Raw genomic sequence first — 21,523 nt, 5'->3', positions numbered from 1 at the left:
TGTTAATTAATATTAAGCTAAAAAAAGTATTCATATATAGTTTATGTACTGTGAATTAACATGAACATGAACACAGTTCATGTGGGTGTACAGCAATACACAATAAAGTGCTCTATAAACTCTTCATTCTTTCAAAATATCTTTAAAAATCAAGTTGAGTATTTTAACGGGGTGATATATATATATTTATAACTGATCTTAAAATTATGGTTTTCAGATGTTTTGAAGAGATAACAGTAACGTTTGTTTTGTTGTCAAAGTTTGTCTTAATTTTTTATTATTATTATTTTATATTCAATAAATAACACTATGTAAATATTGTCTATCAATGAAGATAAATTGATCATGCTAAAAAGTTGTATTTTTTTAAATCTTTTGCTATGTGACTGAATAGGACAAGTTCATGGTACAGTTAAGTAAAAAATAAATAAAAAACAACAACTGCAAAATACGAACAATGAAAGACTAAGTGACCCTTTATATTTTCTCAAAATATCAGACTCTCAAAGATCAGACATATTTATGTAATTACAATACATATGTGCATTTTTTGTTCAAAGATGGTCTGTAGGATGGCTCTCTACTCTGTCACCCTCTCTGCCTCTCACCCCTCCCCCCTGCAATAATGAGCTTCTCTGTGCCTGACTGAACGCACACACATACTGTAGAGACATTCACCAGAGTGACAGCAGGTTTCTGAGTTATTTTTTTAATTTTCTTTAATTCATTGAAGCTTGTATAAAATTTATATTTCCAGCACTTGCTCAGAATGATTAGATCTCTGTGTGAAAAAAGTTTTAAAGAGTTTGGATGCTGCACTTTAAAGATATAAAAAATTAGGGTTATGTTTTTTACTATATCTTTAAAAAATCACCACGTCCACACCGTTCAAGATATCCAAAATCCGCTCGCAATTTAACATCTTCAGAATCTTCTCTTCATGTTAAAAAAGTTTGGTGTGAACAGCTGGTTGTTCTTAGGAGTAGTGTGAATTTGTTTACTACCTGATTTTTCAAAAAATCCACCTTCAAATCAAAATAGCCGGCTTTCTGTTGGTCTTAGCTAATGAGTTTGATTTAGAAAGTTGTCCAGATTGATGAGAACAATATATGTACAGAGTTTGGTGACTGTAGGAAAAACTAACCCCCCAACTTTTGTCAAAAGATGGCGCTATAGAGTGCCTGCTTCACGCCCATTTATGACCTTTTGCCAGTGTCTAACTATCATTAATATTGATGTGTGTGTTGAGTTTCATGAAATTCTAAGCATGTTATCTGCCTCAAAAAGACAGGAATGTAATTTTAAAGTTTGACACGTTGCCATGGCAACAGCATTTGATTTATCATCGACCCCTTTACATATTCTTATCGGCCGTGTTTTGACATGATTTTGATGAAGTTTAAAGAAAATCGAGTAAAATTAAGAGGCTGATTTCAAAGCATTTTGAAAATGACACGTTTCCTGCTGCCAGTTGGTGACGCTATAACTTTGACTCATAATAGTCACATTTATGGAATCGGCATCATACAAGGAACAAACTGGTGAAGTTTCATCAGAATCAGGCAATGTGTGCAACAGTTATTAGACACTTCCTGTTTCTCATTTCTCGCCATAACTTTGTCGCCTTGCCACGGCCAAACCGTTCGAGATATCAAAAATCTCCTCGCAATTTAGCGTCCCCAATGTCTTGAGATCATGCTGACCGAGTTTGGTGACAATCCCATGGAATTCCTGGGAGGAGTACGTTAAATTCCAGAGCATGCGCTTTTTAAACAGCCCTAAATATCTCACTTCCTGTTGCGTGGAGCCCATGACATAGAGTACAAAAGTTGTTCAGCTCGATGAGTTCTATATGTGTACCGAGTTTCATATGAGTACGTGCAAGTATGTGTGCGCAGTACATCAAGTTTTCAAACTGTGTTCCAGGGGGCGCTGTAGATGCCCTGAACCACGCCCGGGTCCCAGCCTCTGTGGCGTCCGGACGACGGCAGATTCCAACGTGTGTGCAAATTTTCAAGAGTTTTTGAGTATGTTAAGGCCCCCAAAAGTGCCCCAACGGTTGAAAAAAAAAAAAAAAAAAAAAAAAAATAAGAATCCTTAGAAGAACAATAGGGCCTTCGCCCTTTTGGGCTCGGGCCCTAATAATAATAATAATAATTAAAGCTGCGAGCAGCGATGAACGGGCCCTCGCACCCGGGCTCACCGCCGACCGGTGGCTTCAGGAAAACAGCAAACGGTGGGCAGTATGCTTTTAATACAGTAAATGTAGGAGAAATATGTCAAAGTCACTTAAATGTGCCAAACTTGCCGCTGCCAGCTGGTGGCACAATGCCTATAACTGATTATTGGCATGTAGATGTGTTCAGGCCAGCACTATTATCAAACATATGAAGTTTGGTGCAGATTGACCTTGGCATGTTTGAGTTAGTGAAATATATGAGATATCCTGCTGCCAACAGGTGGCGCTATGATAATATCTGAATATTGGTCTTTAGGTGTCTTCAGGCCAGGACTCTTACCAAACCTGTGAATTTTGTGGCAGATCAGACATTTTCAGGCTAAGTTATAACCACTTCTAAGTCTATGCAGAAACATCAAACTTTGTCAGGCCATCACGGACATGCCCTTTAATGAAAACTCAAGATCTTCACAATTTAACATCTCTAAGGCTTCAAGATCAGACTGACCAAATATAATGTTGATTTAACTAAATGCAATCAATGCAAGGACTTCAGATAAATGCCAACTGTGAACCAGTATGCTACAAATGATGATAAGAACATGATTCATGATGATAGCAAAATGTTATTATTGCTTCCTTTACATCCACCACTTCTGCTTAAATGTCATTGTTACCTATCTGTACAATTTTTGTGTGGATATTGCTTTGCTGGTGACTCCTGTTATAAGACATCACTCTTAAGTGCTACATAACTAAGAATCAATAAGGAAGACGGTGCCCAGTTGGCACATGCATTCACAGTAATCCTCTGCTAGTTTGGATTTTAAGTTTACAGAATTGAAAGGGTTACACTTTAAAATCAACACACAGACACATACACACAGAATATAAAATGTTGCCATCCAGTTTCATTTGTTAAAATTAACTATATTAGTTAACATGACCAATAAATAAATAGCATTTATTAATGTTAATTAATATTAAGCTAAAAAAAAGTATTCATATAAAGTTTATGTACTGTGAATTAACATGAACATGAACACAGTTCATGTGGGTGTACAGCAATACACAATAAAGTGCTCTATAAACTCTTCATTCTTTCAAAATATCTTTAAAAATCAAGTTTAGTATTTTAACGGGGTAATATATATATATTTATAACTGATCTTAAAATTATGGTTTTCAGATGTTTTGAAGAGATAACAGTAACGTTTGTTTTGTTGTCAAAGTTTGTCATAATTTTTTATTATTATTATTTTATATTCAATAAATAACACTATGTAAATATTGTCTATCAATGAAGATAAATTGATCATGCTAAAAAGTTGTATTTTTTTAAATCTTTTGCTATGTGACTGAATAGGACAAGTTCATGGTACAGTTAAGTAAAAAATAAATAAAAAACAACAACTGCAAAATACGAACAATGAAAGACAAAGTGACCCTTTATATTTTCTCAAAATATCAGACTCTCAAAGATCAGACATATTTATGTAATTAAAATACATATGTGCATTTTTTGTTCAAAGATGGTCTGTAGGATGGCTCTCTACTCTGTCACCCTCTCTGCCTCTCACCCCTCCCCCCTGCAATAATGAGCTTCTCTGTGCCTGACTGAACGCACACACATACTGTAGAGACATTCACCAGAGTGACAGCAGGTTTCTGAGTTATTTTTTTAATTTTCTTTAATTCATTGAAGCTTGTATAAAATTAATATTTCCAGCACTTGCTCAGAATGATTAGATCTCTGTGTGAAAAAAGTTTTAAAGAGTTTGGATGCTGCACTTTAAAGATATAAAAAATTAGGGTTATGTTTTTTACTATATCTTTAAAAAATCACCACGTCAACACCGTTCGAGATATCCAAAATCCGCTCGCAATTTAACATCTTCAGTATCTTCTCTTCATGTTAAAAAAGTTTGGTGTGAACAGCTGGTTGTTCTTAGGAGTAGTGTGAATTTGTTTACTACCTGATTTTTCAAAAAATCCACCTTCAAATCAAAATAGCCGGCTTTCTGTTGGTCTTAGCTAATGAGTTTGATTTAGAAAGTTGTCCAGATTGATGAGAACAATATATGTACAGAGTTTGGTGACTGTAGGAAAAACTAACCCCCCAACTTTTGTCAAAAGATGGCGCTATAGAGTGCCTGCTCCACGCCCATTTATGACCTTTTGCCAGTGTCTAACTATCATTAATATTGATGTGTGTGTTGAGTTTCATGAAATTCTAAGCATGTTATCTGCCTCGAAAAGACAGGAATGTAATTTTAAAGTTTGACACGTTGCCATGGCAACAGCATTTGATTTATCATCGACCCCTTTACATATTCTTATCGGCCGTGTTTTGACATGATTTTGATGAAGTTTAAAGAAAATCGAGTAAAATTAAGAGGCTGATTTCAAAGCATTTTGAAAATGACACACTTCCTGCTGCCAGTTGGTGGCGCTATAACTTTGACTCATAATAGTCACATTTATGGAATCGGCATCATACAACGAACAAACTGGTGAAGTTTCATCAGAATCTGGCAATGTGTTCAACAGTTATTAGACACTTCCTGTTTCTCATTTCTCGCCATAACTTTGTCGCCTTGCCACGGCCAAACCGTTCGAGATATCAAAAATCTCCTCGCAATTTAGCGTCCCCAATGTCTTGAGATCATGCTGACCGAGTTTGGTGACAATCCCATGGAATTCCTGGGAGGAGTACGTTAAATTCCAGAGCATGCGCTTTTTAAACAGCCCTAAATATCTCACTTCCTGTTGCGTGGAGCCCATGACATAGAGTACAAAAGTTGTTCAGCTCGATGAGTTCTATATGTTTTCCGAGTTTCATATCAATACGTGCAAGTATGTGTGCGCAGTACATCAAGTTTTCAAACTGTGTTCAAGGGGGCGCTGTAGAGGCCCTGAACCACGCCCAGGTCCCAGCCTCTGTGGCATCCGGACGACGGCAGATTCCAACGTGTGTGCAAATTTTCAAGAGTTTTTGAGTATGTTAAGGCCCCCAAAAGTGCCCCAATGGTTGAAAAAAAATAAAAATAAAAAAAAAAAAAAAAACAAATAAGAATCCTTAGAAGAACAATAGGGCCTTCGCCCTTTTGGGCTCGGGCCCTAATTAAAGCTGCGAGCAGCGATGAACGGGCCCTCGCACCCGGGCTCACCGCCGACCGGTGGCTTCAGGAAAACAGCAAACGGTGGGCAGTATGCTTTTAATACAGTAAATGTAGGAGAAATATGTCAAAGTCACTTAAATGTGCCAAACTTGCCGCTGCCAGCTGGTGGCGCTATGCCTATAACTGATTATTGGCATGTAGATGTGTTCAGGCCAGCACTATTATCAAACATACGAAGTTTGGTGCAGATTGACCTTGGTATGTTTGAGTTAGTGAAATATATGAGATATCCTGCTGCCAACAGGTGGCGCTATGATAATATCTGAATATTGGTCTTTAGGTGTCTTCAGGCCAGGACTCTTACCAAACCTGTGAATTTTGTGGCAGATCAGACATTTTCAGGCTAAGTTATAACCACTTCTATGTCTATGCAGAAACATCAAACTTTGTCAGGCCACCACGGACATGCCCTTTAATGAAAACTCAAGATCTTCACAATTTAACATCTCTAAGGCTTCAAGATCAGACTGACCAAATATAATGTTGATTTAACTAAATGCAATCAATGCAAGGACTTCAGATAAATGCCAACTGTGAACCAGTATGCTACAAATGATGATAAGAACATGATTCATGATGATAGCAAAATGTTATTATTGCTTCCTTTACATCCACCACTTCTGCTTAAATGTCATTGTTACCTATCTGTACAATTTTTGTGTGGATATTGCTTTGCTGGTGACTCCTGTTATAAGACATCACTCTTAAGTGCTACATAACTAAGAATCAATAAGGAAGACGGTGCCCAGTTGGCACATGCATTCACAGTAATCCTCTGCTAGTTTGGATTTTAAGTTTACAGAATTGAAAGGGTTACACTTTAAAATCAACACACAGACACATACACACAAAATATAAAATGTTGCCATCCAGTTTCATTTGTTAAAATTAACTATATTAGTTAACATGACCAATACATAAATAGCATTTATTAATGTTAATTAATATTAAGCTAAAAAAAGTATTCATATAAAGTTTATGTACTGTGAATTAACATGAACATGAACACAGTTCATGTGGGTGTACAGCAATACACAATAAAGTGCTCTATAAACTCTTCATTCTTTCAAAATATCTTTAAAAATCAAGTTGAGTATTTTAACGGGGTGATATATATATATTTATAACTGATCTTAAAATTATGGTTTTCAGATGTTTTGAAGAGATAACAGTAACGTTTGTTTTGTTGTCAAAGTTTGTCATAATTTTTTATTATTATTATTTTATATTCAATAAATAACACTATGTAAATATTGTCTATCAATGAAGATAAATTGATCATGCTAAAAAGTTGTATTTTTTTAAATCTTTTGCTATGTGACTGAATAGGACAAGTTCATGGTACAGTTAAGTAAAAAATAAATAAAAAACAACAACTGCAAAATACGAACAATGAAAGACTAAGTGACCCTTTATATTTTCTCAAAATATCAGACTCTCAAAGATCAGACATATTTATGTAATTAAAATACATATGTGCATTTTTTGTTCAAAGATGGTCTGTAGGATGGCTCTCTACTCTGTCACCCTCTCTGCCTCTCACCCCTCCCCCCTGCAATAATGAGCTTCTCTGTGCCTGACTGAACGCACACACATACTGTAGAGACATTCACCCAGAGTGACAGCAGGTTTCTGAGTTATTTTTTTAATTTTCTTTAATTCATTGAAGCTTGTATAAAATTAATATTTCCAGCACTTGCTCAGAATGATTAGATCTCTGTGTGAAAAAAAGTTTTAAAGAGTTTGGATGCTGCACTTTAAAGATATAAAAAATTAGGGTTATGTTTTTTACTATATCTTTAAAAAATCACCACGTCAACACCGTTCGAGATATCCAAAATCTGCTCGCAATTTAACATCTTCAGAATCTTCTCTTCATGTTAAAAAAGTTTGGTGTGAACAGCTGGTTGTTCTTAGGAGTAGTGTGAATTTGTTTACTACCTGATTTTTCAAAAAATCCACATTCAAATCAAAATAGCCGGCTTTCTGTTGGTCTTAGCTAATGAGTTTGATTTAGAAAGTTGTCCAGATTGATGAGAACAATATATGTACAGAGTTTGGTGACTGTAGGAAAAACTAACCCCCCAACTTTTGTCAAAAGATGGCGCTATAGAGTGCCTGCTCCACGCCCATTTATGACCTTTTGCCAGTGTCTAACTATCATTAATATTGATGTGTGTGTTGAGTTTCATGAAATTCTAAGCATGTTATCTGCCTTGAAAAGACAGGAATGTAATTTTAAAGTTTGACATGTTGCCATGGCAACAGCATTCGATTTATCATCGACCCCTTTACATATTCTTATCGGTCGTGTTTTGACATGATTTTGATGAAGTTTAAAGAAAATCGATTAAAATTAAGAGGCTGATTTCAAAGCATTTTGAAAATGACACGTTTCCTGCTCCCAGTTGGTGGCGCTATAACTTTGACTCATAATAGTCACATTTATGGAATCGGCATCATACAAGGAACAAACTGGTGAAGTTTCATCAGAATCAGGCAATGTGTGCAACAGTTATTAGACACTTCCTGTTTCTCATTTCTCGCCATAACTTTGTCGCCTTGCCACGGCCAAACCGTTCGAGATATCAAAAATCTCCTCGCAATTTAGCGTCCCCAATGTCTTGAGATCATGCTGACCGAGTTTGGTGACAATCCCATGGAATTCCTGGGAGGAGTACGTTAAATTCCAGAGCATGCGCTTTTTAAACAGCCCTAAATATCTCACTTCCTGTTGCGTGGAGCCCATGACATAGAGTACAAAAGTTGTTCAGCTCGATGAGTTCTATATGTGTACCGAGTTTCATATCAATACGCGCAAGTATGTGTGCGCAGTACATCAAGTTTTCAAACTGTGTTCCAGGGGGCGCTGTAGAGGCCCTGAACCACGCCCGGGTCCCAGCCTCTGTGGCGTCCGGACGACGGCAGATTCCGACGTGTGTGCAAATTTTCAAGAGTTTTTGAGTATGTTAAGGCCCCCAAAAGTGCCCCAACGGTTGAAAAAAAATAAAAATAAAAAAAAAAACAAATAAGAATCCTTAGAAGAACAATAGGGCCTTCGCCCTTTTGGGCTCGGGCCCTAATAATAAACAATAACAATCATTATGGTTAAATTTTGTAAAAAAAAAAAAAAAAAAAAAAAAAAAGACAATATAATGATATTTCCATATATTTTTCATATATTTTTTCACCTAGGTTTGGAAAATAAATAATTGACTTCAAATTATGTGTAGTTGTCAATAAAATATACATTTAGAATAATAATAAAAAAACCTAAATAAAAACAATAATAACCATTATAGTTAATTTCAATGAATAATAATAATAATAATTATAATAATAAAAAGACAATGTAATGATGTTTCCATACTTTTTTATATATTAGTAATATTGTAATACATATTATTATATATATTAATACATGAATTAAGCATGAAAAAAAATTACAGTATATTTTAGTTGCTGAATTGTATATATATATATATATATATACACACTTTGTATAAAAACCCCATTGTCTCTGTACACACATTTTTTAATATAGGTAATATATAATATAATATAAGTATTACACATTAAATATACTTTTTATTTGTACTATATGTTTTAATGTTATTTTTGCATTTTGATTTGCATTTTTTAAATATTTGAGTCTTTATTTGTTTTATTTTTTGATTATTTTACAGTTTTATTTTATTTTGTACAACAATTATACTATATTAAAGATATATTCTTTAAATATTCTATAAAAATAGTGTTATATTGCAGTTACATATTTTAATTATATATATATATATATATATATATATATATATATATATATATATATATATATATATATATATATATATAAGGCTATCAAATCAATTAAACATGATTAATCACACCCAAAATGAAAGTTTGTGTTTATGTAATACATACGTGTATATTTATTTATATTCATATATAATAAAAGTCAAATATATTTTTAGATACGATTAATCGTGATTCATCGATTTGACAGTCCTATATATATATATATATATATATATATATATATATATATATATGAATTAAGTATGGAGACATTGTTACAGTGTACTTTTTAGTTGCTGAAGTGTTATTTCCATGAGCATATTTCCACACAAACACATTTTTCTAGAAACACATCCGTTTGTTATTCTTTTGAGAAGCTAAGGCTGCACCATGCAATACTGTCTTGAAAGAAGAAAGCAAACTGCATCTAACCAGCACAGGGAGAGACATGGACGTCCCAGAAGCACAACAACAAGACAAGAAGTACATCAGAGCCTCCAGTCTGAGAAACAGACCCCTGACTGGTGCTGGGCTGGCAGCTTCATTGAAAAGTACAAACTAAACATCAACAGTCAAGACAAGACTCCCAACTTTTAGGCAGATTGTCAGAGAAGATCTAACACCGACACATAAGAACAAAACACTAGATTGAGCCAAACAGCAGAAATTGGATGGTAAACAATTATCACGGCTGAATAAATCCAAGTCTAAGGTCTTGTTAGTCAATCCCGTCTTCTGAGGAAAGAATAGGGCTGTTCTCACTTCATGTCCACCTGTTAGCTGGCACAGATCCTGTCTCTTGTTTTATTTGAGCTACAAGTCCCATTTTGACAGGGAATAAGGACTTAAACTTAATAAAACGTCTCCCTCAAGAGCTGACATTCTCATATCAGACCTTACTCCTCAACCATTAGCACTTTCCGAAAACATTTTTTCTTACTTGCAGAACCTTTAAAGGTGCAGTCCATGGTCAAGAGTAATTCGCCACCCTGTCCTTTATTAAAGGGCTGCCAGAAATCCCAGAACCTTTGCAAATGTCACTGCGTTAGAATCACTCTACTTTGACTAAATACCATCTGCCAGTATCTCCAATGTTACCAAGTTTGGCCATGTATAACACCACTGGTTTCTAAGCTAGCTGAGTACCAAACCAAGTCCTTTAAAAGAAAAAGTTCAGCCAAAAAGTCACTTGCTCACCAATGGATCCTCTGCAGTGAATGGGTGCCGTCAGAATCAAAGTCCAAACAGCTGATTAATTATAACTCACAAGTAATCCACACGACTCGTTTACATATGGATTACTTGTAGATTATTATGATGTTTTTATCAGCTGTTTGGATTCTCATTCTGACGGCACCCATTCACTGCAGAGGACTGCATATTCGTTCCCTCTGCTTTTAATACTGTATTGGCTACCAAAACCAACCAAAAACTGCAGAAAAATTATATGTAGACTTAAAAATGAATAAGGAGAAACTTCTGAAAGTTAATTCTCAGGGAAGCTAATGTGCAGGTATCTAGGCTACGATCGGAAAACAGCATGTGGCTAAACATGCAGGTTAATGAATGATTATTAAACTTGCAGTTTACATCTTGCAATTCTGACTTTTTTTCTCAAAATTATGAGATATAAACTCACAATTGTAAGAAATAAATTGCATTTCTGAGAAATAAAGTAAGAATTGCGAGATAAAACTTTTTTTCCCAGAATTGTGAGTTAATATCTCGCAATTGTGACTTTTTTTTTTCAGAATTTTGAGTTTATTTCTCTCAGTTCTGACTTTATAGTTTATTTCTCTCAGTTCTGACTTTATAACACACAATTGCAAGTTATTAAGTCAGAATTGTGAAATAAAAACTTGCAATTCTGAGAACATATCAGTCTTTTTTCCACTCAGAACTGGACTTTATACCTCGCAATTGCGAGTTTATATCTCACAACTGTGAGAAAAATGTCAGAATTACGAGATATAAACTTGCATTTGCGAGAAAAAGGCAGAATTGTGACATAAAAACTTGCAATTTTTACTTTTTCTCACAAATGCAGGTTTATATCACGCAATTATGATTTAATAACTCGCAATTAAGCATTTATATCATGCAATTTAAAAAAAAAAGTCAGAATTGCAAGATATAAACTCGCAATTGTGAGAAAAAGTCAAAATTTTGAATTACAGACTCACAATTCTGAGAAAGTAAGAATTGTGAGATATAACCTTGTATTTGTGAGAAAAAGGCAGAATTACGACATAAAAACTTGCAATTCTGACTTTTTTCTCACATATGCAGGTTTATATCACGCAATTTTGACTTTATAACTCGCAATTGTGAGAAAAAGTCAGAAATGTGATTTACAAACTCACAATTCTGAGAGTTAGAATTGCGAGATATAAACTTGCATTTGCAAGAAAAAGGCAGAATTGCATAAAAACTCGCAATTGCTGACTTTTTTCTCACGAATTCAGGTTTATATCACTCAATTCTGACTTTATAACTCGCAGTTGAGAGTTTATATCATGCAATTCTAAGAAAAAAAGTCAGAATTGCAAAACAAACTCGCAATTGTGAGAAAAAGTCAAAATTTTGAATTACAAACTCGCAATTCTGAGAAAGTAAGAACTGCGAGATATAAACTCCCAATTGTGACTTTTTTTCTTAGAATTGCGAGTTCATATACTGTAATTGTGACTTTTTCTTTCAGAATTGTGAGTTTATATCACAATTCTGACTTTATAATACACAGTTGCAAGTTATTTAGAGTTATAATACTCTAGAGATATAAACTCGCAATTCTGAGAACTTAGTCTTTTTTTCTGCTAACAACTGGATTTTTTATCTGATTTTTTTTATCAGCTTTTTGGACACTCATTCTGAAGGCACCCATTCACTGCAGAGGACTGCATATTTGTTCCCTCTGCTTCTTATATTGTATAAGCTACCAAACCAAGTAAAACTCTGCATAAAACTATACATAGCCTTAAAAAATGAAAAAAGAGAAACTTCTGAAAGTTAATTCTCAGGGAAGCTAATGCGCAGGTATCTAGGCTACGATCGGAAAACCGCAGGTGGCTAAATAAGCCGGTTAATGAATGATTATTAAACTTGTAGATGGGGGAAAGGATGAGCAGATAATGAATACCTGGGAAAACGAGGGATGGCCCCACAGACAGCATCATTAGAGAAGAGGAAGACTGTGGGAAGGCCAGATGGAGAATGCCAAGGGACAAAAAGAAGGTCAGATGTAAGCTAGGCTCGAAATGGTGAGCTTGCAGCTAAACAGCTTAAAAAAGTGTGTTTCAGCAACAATAAAAAGTTGCATTGCATGAAAATGAATGAAAAGATTTTTGACTATACCATACGTCTCCACATGTGGCCGCTTATGATACTCTCCGTCTTTTGATGCCATCATTGCTAGAAAATATATACTACCATTCCAAAAGTTTGGGTAAGATTTTTTTGAAGTAATGGCTGCTGAAAATTCAGTTTTGCCACCACTAGAATAAATTGAATTCTAAAACATATTCAAACAGAAACAAGTTATTTGAAAATGTAAAAATATTTCACAATATTAATTTTTTTTAGAAGTATTTTAACAGCTCAACATCAAATGTTTGTATGGTATACACAAATATATATTTTTTTAATACATAGAATTCCAATTTCCACCTTTTTTCTGTCTTTACATTAATTGCATGCAAATAGCATTTTATTTTGTGAATTGCTAACTTATATCACATTCAAAAATGCGTAGTTGTGCTGAAAAGTATGACAGTGACTTTAACAAATGACAGAGTGAGCATTTAGCATGTGGTTAGCAACTGTTTTATGGTAGGTTAGTGAATAAGGCTGCAATAATTGTGTTAAAATGCTGCATGCAAAAGTTGCGCAACCCTATAGTGCTGTTTATCAGAACTATCCACCTTATTTTTCCCATAAGATAAGACTTCCAGTCTCATCTGTGTCCATTTTTAGTTGTACAAAACAGCTTGTTTGGTTGCTTGATATTGCAAAATGGTGTCTTACCATGTTATTTTAATGTATTATCTTATTACCGTTTACTGCACGTTGTTATTCTTCTCGTTATTTCCCTACAGCAGCTAATGAACTGAAGTCTCGCCCATGGGTTTACTTCCGCATTAAAGAAAGTAAAATGATTCATTAACTATGTATTTGACAGACCCTATTAGCAAAAATGACTAACCTTGTAGATGCCTTGATTGCAGCCATTGTAAGTGCTTTCCATGGTGTAGCTTCGGAGGACTCCGATCTCCCTCCAAACGACGACCCGCGCTGTGGACGCCCGAGACTTTTCCACCAGATAGTTGCAGCTGTTGAAGGAGAATGCAGGAGCAATCCGGTCCAGAGTTTTGGCGATAGTCTGTCAATACAAACAATGCATAGGTTTAAAAAAAGAATCATGTATTTCTTTGTATTTGCCCATTTTTATGCCACTGTTTTCAGTTCTAGTTTTGTGTATATTTAGTTTAAGGGACTTCTTTTGCATAGTTGGCAGACATCAGTCAGACAGCAGCTAGCGTCGCAATATTTTCCACATTACAGATTCCACAGATTTACATATGCCTTTAAACTATCCTTTAACTTGATTCGCCACAGCCTGTATGTTGGGGAGAAACTTCCTTCGGCGCTAAACTTCAAAAACTGGCTTAGAAATAAAAGTTTTATGTAGGATGGAAACAACCATGCCAATCAGGAAACAATAAATCAGACAAAAAAGTATTCTCACTGTAAAACTGGATATATAATGATAGAATAAGGATACTAAAACATATGCACTGCTGGCTCTTCTTGTGAGAGCAAAAATAGATTATGGGGATACAGCAGAAGCTGTAATGTGGACAGATTTTATTGCTGCAAGGTTGCTCTTTCATAGCTCAGGAGATGTAATTGAGTTCTCAGTTGTGACTTTGAAGAATCAACTTTGTTTCAGATGTTTCTCCTAAAATAGGAGCAATAAAAATAGAAACAAATGAGAATGAATGTACAGCAAAAGTATTTTTGATATCACTGAGTATTCTTGATATTGATATTAAAAGTTTTGATATATTCAAACAGAAAACTGTGGAAGCCCGTTTCTGCCACTGAATTAAAAAAAAGGTAATTGCGACATTTTATTTCACAACTGCATTTTATTTCTCGCAATTGCAAGTTTATATCTTGCATTTGAGAGTTTATATCATGAAATTTTGATGGTGTTTTGCAGAATTTTGAGATACAAAGATACAAGAGATATTTTGAGATACAAGAAAGAAGTCAGAATTGTGAGATATAAATTTGCAAATCTGAGAAATAAAGTCGTAATTCCGAGAAAGTAAGTAATGTGAGAGAGAAACAATTCTCACATTTCTTAGAATTGCGAGTTCATGTAGTGCAATTGTGACTTTTTTTCTCATAATTGCGAGTTTATATCTCTCAGTTCTGACTTTATGAAACGCAATTGTGAGGTTGAACACATCAGTCTTGTTTTCCGCTCAGAACTGGACTTCATAACTCACAATTGCGAGTTTATATCTCAAAATTCTGAGAAAAAACATCAGAATTGCATGATATTATCTCACAATTGTGAGAAAAATGTCAGAATTGTGAGCTAAAAACTTGCATTTGCGAGAAAACAGTCAGAATTGCACACTTTTATCTCGCAATTCTGACTTTCTAATGTAAATTAAGAGTTTATATAATGCAATTCTAAGAAAAAACTCAGAATTTTGAGATACAAACTCGCAATTCTGAGTAAGTTAGAATTTTAAGATATAAACTTACAATTCTGCCTTTTTTCTAAGAATTGCGAGTTTCTATATCGCAATTGTGACTTTTTTTTCTCAGAATTCCAAATTTATATCTCTCAAAAAAGTCAGAACTGCGACATAAAAACTTGTCAGAATAGCATGATATAAACTGTCAACTGCGAGTTATATGTGAGAAAAAAAGTCAAACTCGTAATTCCGAGTAAAAAAGTTGCAATTCTGAGAAAGTAAAATTGGGAGATAAAAAGTCACAATTGTGACTTTTTTCTTAGAATTGTGAGTTCATTTGTCGCAATTGTGACTTTTTTCTTAAAATTATGAGTTTATATCTCACAATTCTGACTTAATATCTCACAATTGTGTGTTATAAAGTCAGAATTGTGAGATATAAACTCGCAATTCTGAGAACATAGTCTTTTTCTGCTAAGAAAGTTTATATCTCACAATTCTGATAAAAAAAGAATTGCAAGATATAAACTCACAACTGCGAGAAAAAAAGTTCAAATTTTGTTATTCAAACTTAATTCATATTTTTTTCTCTCGCAAATGCAGGTTTATATCTTGCAATTCTGACTTTATAACTCATAATTGCAAGATTATATAATGCAGTTCTGAGAAAAATGTTAGAATTGTAAGTAGTAAACTTGAAATTGTGAGAAAAAAAGTCAAATCTGGCTTTTTTCTCGCAAATGCAAGTTTATATCCCACATTTCTGACTTTATAACTCACAATTAAGTTAATTTATCGCAATTGTGATTTTTTTCCTCAGAATTATTAGTTATATCTTACAATTCTGACTTTATAACACGCAATTGCGAGTTTTTATCTCACAATTTTGACTTTTTTCTCGCAATTGTGAGTTTATATCTCTCAATGCTGCCATTTTTTTATCTTGAGATATAAAGTCACAGTTGCGAGTTATAAAGCCCAGTTCTGAGCGGAAAACAAGGCCGAGATGTTCGAACTCATAATTGCATGTTATAAAGTTTTTACTAAGAATTCCAAGTTTATATCTCTCAGTTCTGCTTTTGTGAAAAAAAAAAAACGTCAGAATTGCGACATAAAACTCGCAATTGTGACTTTTTTTTTCAGAATTGCAACTTTATATCACAATTCTGACTTTATAACATACAATTGCGAATTCTTAAGTCAGAATTGTGAGATATAAAGTTGCAATTTTAGGAGCCAAAAATGGGCTTCCATAGAAAACAATAATTTGAAATTGTAAAAATATTTCACAATATTGCTGTTTACAATACAGCCTTATTATCTCTAATAATCTCAGAATTTGATAAGAAATGATCAATACTGAGATACAATACAATATTGAGACTCTCATAGGCATAACTATGAAAGTTTCGCAAAACAATATTGATAAACTTTCATAGATTTAAAACTTTTCTACATGTACTTTTATCACGTTATGGCGTTGTGTCTGCATTTTCATATCATTACCATCCTGGAGAACCATATTGAAATATGAAAAAGATCTCATTTGTGATTTTCTTTGTTATAGGCATCCAGCATACCCTGTATCCTGGGTCTTCTTTCAGGGAGGCAGTGTTAATGGAAGATCCAGATTGCCACAGGGTTTCCTTCATACTGCAGCCATACAGAAACACATTCTTCTTCCTGGAGTGACCATGGTAATCGCAAAACACCTGTGGAAGTTTTTCAAATCAAAAAATATATAAGGAAACAGCAAGATTGTATGTGAATAACGGCCAAGGACGAGGAGGTTACATGTTAGGTGGTCTTTTTGGCTTTCCTGACACGACAGCAATACAGCTTTAACATAATTAATCTTGTGACACAACACACAGACATGAACGACGAGGGGAATCAAATACCAGACCAGATTTTGACTCTAATTCAAATTTTGTCTCTTGACAGTGTGGCCGCTTATTGTAAAGGCTCAACAAGAGGGCTCCTTCCTCATTCGTTAACATCACAAGTCGCATTTTTCCCACTGTAGGTTTTGGGGACTGACAATGTTCCTTTGACCGGGTTCGGTGCATAATTATTACTCTGATCAAACAAGAATTATGGCATAATTGATATGTAAATCTGGCTAATTGTGTCAAAGCATTCCTGTTAACGCTAATGTTCTTTGTTTCTTCGCAACAGGTCATTCCTGCTTAATTACAGCACCGACAATAGTCATTTCCACGCTATTCAGAATAAAATGAATTCATTTAACTGCATAATTTACTTTAGTTTAGGTTATGACGTCCTAGAATGACCATTTTTAGTAGTGTATTCTCTCAAAAGTGCTGGCGAACCTACTTTTGTTGCTTTGTTTTTTCCCCCCTGACTTGCAAAGATAGGGCAATGGTCCATTACTCCATTTCCTGAGAAGCGTCTTTTGAAAAAGGACAGCGGGTGGATAGGGACGAAGTAAAAGATAGAAGTTATTCTTTAGTGCTCTAACAGCATCAGGAGAAGCTCAAAGGCACCAGGCAAGACTCTATGAATAGACTGACTAAAAATAAAAAAAGCTCTTAATTCTGTTAGGAGACATGAACTGGAGGTCATCTAAAACTCCATCCAACGACTCTTTCTGCAGGTCACAGATATGCCAGTAGGTGGCAGCAGTGACTGTCTGTATTAGTGAGACATCAACGTATTTATTCAACTGATTCATTCACAACCTCTGATATTGAATGATTTACTCAACTGATTCATTCAAAATGCAGATTTGTTTTAGAGACAAAACAACTGTCTCTTTAATACAATGTCTACTTTGACTTTTTTTATGAGAGAGTTCATTTACACAACTGATTTGTTTAAAACACCAATTCATTCATGAACTGTAATTGGCATATTATCTATTTGTTTACTCATTTATTTGTTTACTCAGCTGACCCAGTTTCATCTGGATTTATTTAATACCTCTAAATCTTTCAAGAACGAAAAACAAATGACTGTCTTCATGTGTGAGTCATTGAATGATTTACTCAACTGATTCATTCAAAATGCAGATTTGTTTTTCCCTTTGTGCCAACTGGCATATTATACATGCTAAATAGTATTTCTGATTATTTTCTGATACTATTTAGAGCGTTATTTAGCAGTTTATTAGTTTACTTATTTATTAGTTCAGCTGACTCATTCAAAACCCAGTTTCATCAGGACTCTTTCAAAACCTCTGATTCAGGAATTAAACATATGACTATCTTTATGTATGAATCATTGAATGATTTACTCAGTTAATTCATTCAAAATGCAGATTTGTTTTAGGGGAAAAACAATTGACATTTTATGAGTGAGTATTTGAATCCTTTACTCAATTATTCAAAAACACTTCATTGTAGAATGAAATAATCCAAACATCAATGAAATAATCCAAAAATGTAATAACACAATGTCTATTTTGACATCTGAGAAAAAAGTCTGAATTGCGAGTTTGTATTACGCAATTCTGAGAAAATAAAGTCAGAATTGTGTGATACCACCCCCCCCCCCCACCACCTCTGATTCATTCAGTCATTGAATTATTTACTCACCTGATTCACTAATAATACAATGTCTATTTGGACTATTTTTATGAAAGAGTTACTAAATAATTCACACAATTGAATGGTTTAAATCACCGATTTACTATAGGCATAGTATCCATGCTAAAAAGCATTCATGATTAGTTTAGGGTGTAATTTATTAATTTGTTCATTTACTCATTTATTTGTTTACTCATTCAAAACCCAGTTTAATCAGGATTTATTCAAAAACTCTGATTCATTCAGGAATTAAGCAAATGTCTTTAGGTGTGAGTCATTGAATCATTTACTTAACTGATTTGTTTCAAAACCACAAATTATTAATTTATGCAATTAAAAATATACAGAACTATACCCGCCATTGTCAAATATTAAAATAATCACAAATTATTGACATTGTGTGAATAAATTATTTCATATCCCTAGTTACATTTCATCAGTCAGCTTAGGCAAATGACAATTTTGAGGCAAATTATCAATAACTTTGTAAAAAGGAGCAATGGTAATGTATCTCATCACATTTATGTCAGTCATGATTCATTACTTTTGTAATATGGTTCATTTAAACCAATTCACAAAAGTAGGCTTTTCAAACTGCAGTTGTTTTCTAATAAACAACGAAGCACGTGTATCTATCCAGGCTTGCTTCAGTCTGTATGGTCTAATATCCAGATCGGTGGCCCTTAACACACATTTATGGATTTGGTCGTCCCTGACCTGCATTTAGAAGCGAAAAGCTCGGAGATCATGGAGCAATTTCCGGCGAGCCCCTCATGGAACTTTAGGATTCAATAGGTCAGTTACAGTGCAGCGAGATTTAATGGAAACTTACCAGCGGAGTCCTGCCTATGCTGTTGAGGTAATAGAGGAAGCCTTTGGTGTGGTAAATTGTGGGGCTTAAATTGGGGTCCGGCTTCAGCCACTGTCTGTTGAGATCCTCAGCGGTGAGAGAACAGCGATTACTGAAATAAATCAAAAGAAAAAAAAAAGTGATTACAAAGAACAGAAAATCAACTTCAAACTAACTAAAAGTCCAATTTGGATTTCATGAGCTCTTTAACGCATTTCCAGGGATCAAAGTAACATCAAAAACCATCTAAGCTTGCGATCCAATATCTGATTCAGCTTACCTGACTGTTTGAAGACAAGATAACCAATCTGTCTGTCTCTGTGCGTGCCTGTGTATCTGTGCGAATGGTAAAAACGCAGAAATTGTGACGTTTCCATATCAGCTTCTACCTTTACAGGTTACTGAAAGGTCGACAGTGAAAAGAGCTATCTAGCGCAATGCACAACCAGTCTGTTGATTAGAGAGTGAGCTTTATCTCCTGACAAAATCCTACTGGCATTTGGAGGCAGCTTGCCAACTACAGACTCCCCCACATTCAGGTCTTGAAAGCCAATTATAAGACACAATGTTCAAACATTAGCAAATTGATAGGCCGTGGCTGAGCGCGACTGTTGAGTTTCTGATCACAGGTGCTGTGTGTGATGATTTATTGTGTGCTTTCTTTGGGTCATACTTGATCTAGAATGAATGAAAATACAAAGTATAACACAGTCGCCACCCAAAAATAAATACAAAATGGCTGCGCAAAGACAAAAGATTGAAGTTGCAGTCTTTGCCTCTGAACAGTTTGTTCAACCAGACTTTTTTTCTGAGGATATCACTGATTGAACTAAGATGACTTTAGGTACATTAAAAATTAACGGAAACCACAAACAGAACCGCATGACTATAAATACAACCCACTTTTTAAAGTCTTTCAGAAAAGCTGCGGCTCTCCTCTGAACAAGTTCAAGCAAAGAGCCACAATCTTCAGAGAGTTTCATCGTAAACAAAAATGCCATATTCTAGGGGTTTGGAGACAAGGAAATTACTGTATTTTGGAGGCGGGAAAACACGGTTGTTCCGGACCGTTTCCAATGCACCCCAGGGGGCAGCAAAGCGGAAACGGCAAGAAAATTGTTCCTCCCTACAGCTGTCTATAGTTTAAAGTGAACCTACGTAGAGAAAATAAGAAAAGCAAAAACTCTGGATGTCAGTTGAGATGACTTGAGAGTTAGATCAACATTACCCATCTATCTATTCAAGCCGTGTTTACACTAAGCGATTTCTGACTTGGATTTCCAACTCATTGTGTCATTATGTATTCATTGCCTGATATTTAGATCGTAAATATTTGATGAACCAAACGGAAGCTTTTGCTATGAACGGCATCAATGACTTCATTTTTTTCCCTCTCTTTTTGGGGGGCTCCATTTTGTTCTTGACAGAAATAATTTATGAACACTTGTCTGCTCTTGCGTCTGATGACAACTGAGAGGTGGAACAGTATTTTGTCCCCTTTTATGGTTCTCCAAGTACTGACAGCCCCTCTAACACGTCCTGCTTTTAAAATGTCTACTTTTCAGTATTTCACACAGTGAACCGCAGTGCATGACACATTCTGCAGTAGCCCAAAGCAACCCCGGTCTCAAAGGCCAAAAATAATTCAAACAATGGTTCAGGTTTGATATTTAATAGAGGTAATAAAAGAAATCACATCATCAAATACCAATTAACACATGGACAGAATGCCAATTTGACTCCACCAAACTCAAAAACAGAACATTTAAATGATAATCAGGACTTAATGGGAATTTGACTCCACCTGACCTGAAAAACCAAACACTCAATCACGACTCAAAAACAATGTCTTATGGGAATTTGACTCCACTCAATCTCAAAACACTAATAATCAAAGATGACTTTGACTTCACCCACTTCAAAAGACAAAGTTTATTAGGCATTTGCCTCCACCCAACCTCAAAAACGTAACACTCAATGATAATTTTGACTCCACCCACGTCAAAGCTGAACGCTTATTGGGTATTTGACTCCACCCACCTTGAAAACAGAACATCTAATGGGAATTTCACTCCACTCAACCTTAAAAACAAAAACTCAATTATAATTTTGACTTCACCAACCTTAAAACAGAATGCTCATTGGTCATTTGTCTCCAAAACCTCACAAAACATAACACTCAATGATAATCCTCTACCCACCTCAAAACCCAAGGCACATTGGATATTTGACCCCATCTAATGGGAATTTCACTCCAC

General features: G+C 34.8%; 1 protein-coding gene across 1 annotated transcript in view; it reads right to left on the bottom strand.

The window, feature by feature from the left end:
• Positions 1-21,523, bottom strand: part of agbl1 (AGBL carboxypeptidase 1) — a 194,507-nt gene that overhangs the window by 6,209 nt on the left and 166,775 nt on the right. Inside the window, exons 19-21 of the mRNA XM_073831593.1 lie at positions 19,248-19,377; positions 16,448-16,579; positions 13,358-13,534 (exon numbers count right to left, since the gene is read on the bottom strand). Of these exons, the coding sequence (XP_073687694.1) occupies positions 13,358-13,534; positions 16,448-16,579; positions 19,248-19,377 (439 nt within the window). The remainder of the gene's footprint in view (positions 1-13,357; positions 13,535-16,447; positions 16,580-19,247; positions 19,378-21,523) is intronic.

Source organism: Garra rufa, chromosome 25, assembly GCF_049309525.1.
Source record: "Garra rufa chromosome 25, GarRuf1.0, whole genome shotgun sequence".
NCBI classification, from domain to species: Eukaryota; Metazoa; Chordata; class Actinopteri; order Cypriniformes; family Cyprinidae; genus Garra; species Garra rufa.
The sequence above is the reverse complement of the archived record's forward strand: the minus strand, read 5'-3'. Positions and strand labels throughout refer to the sequence as shown.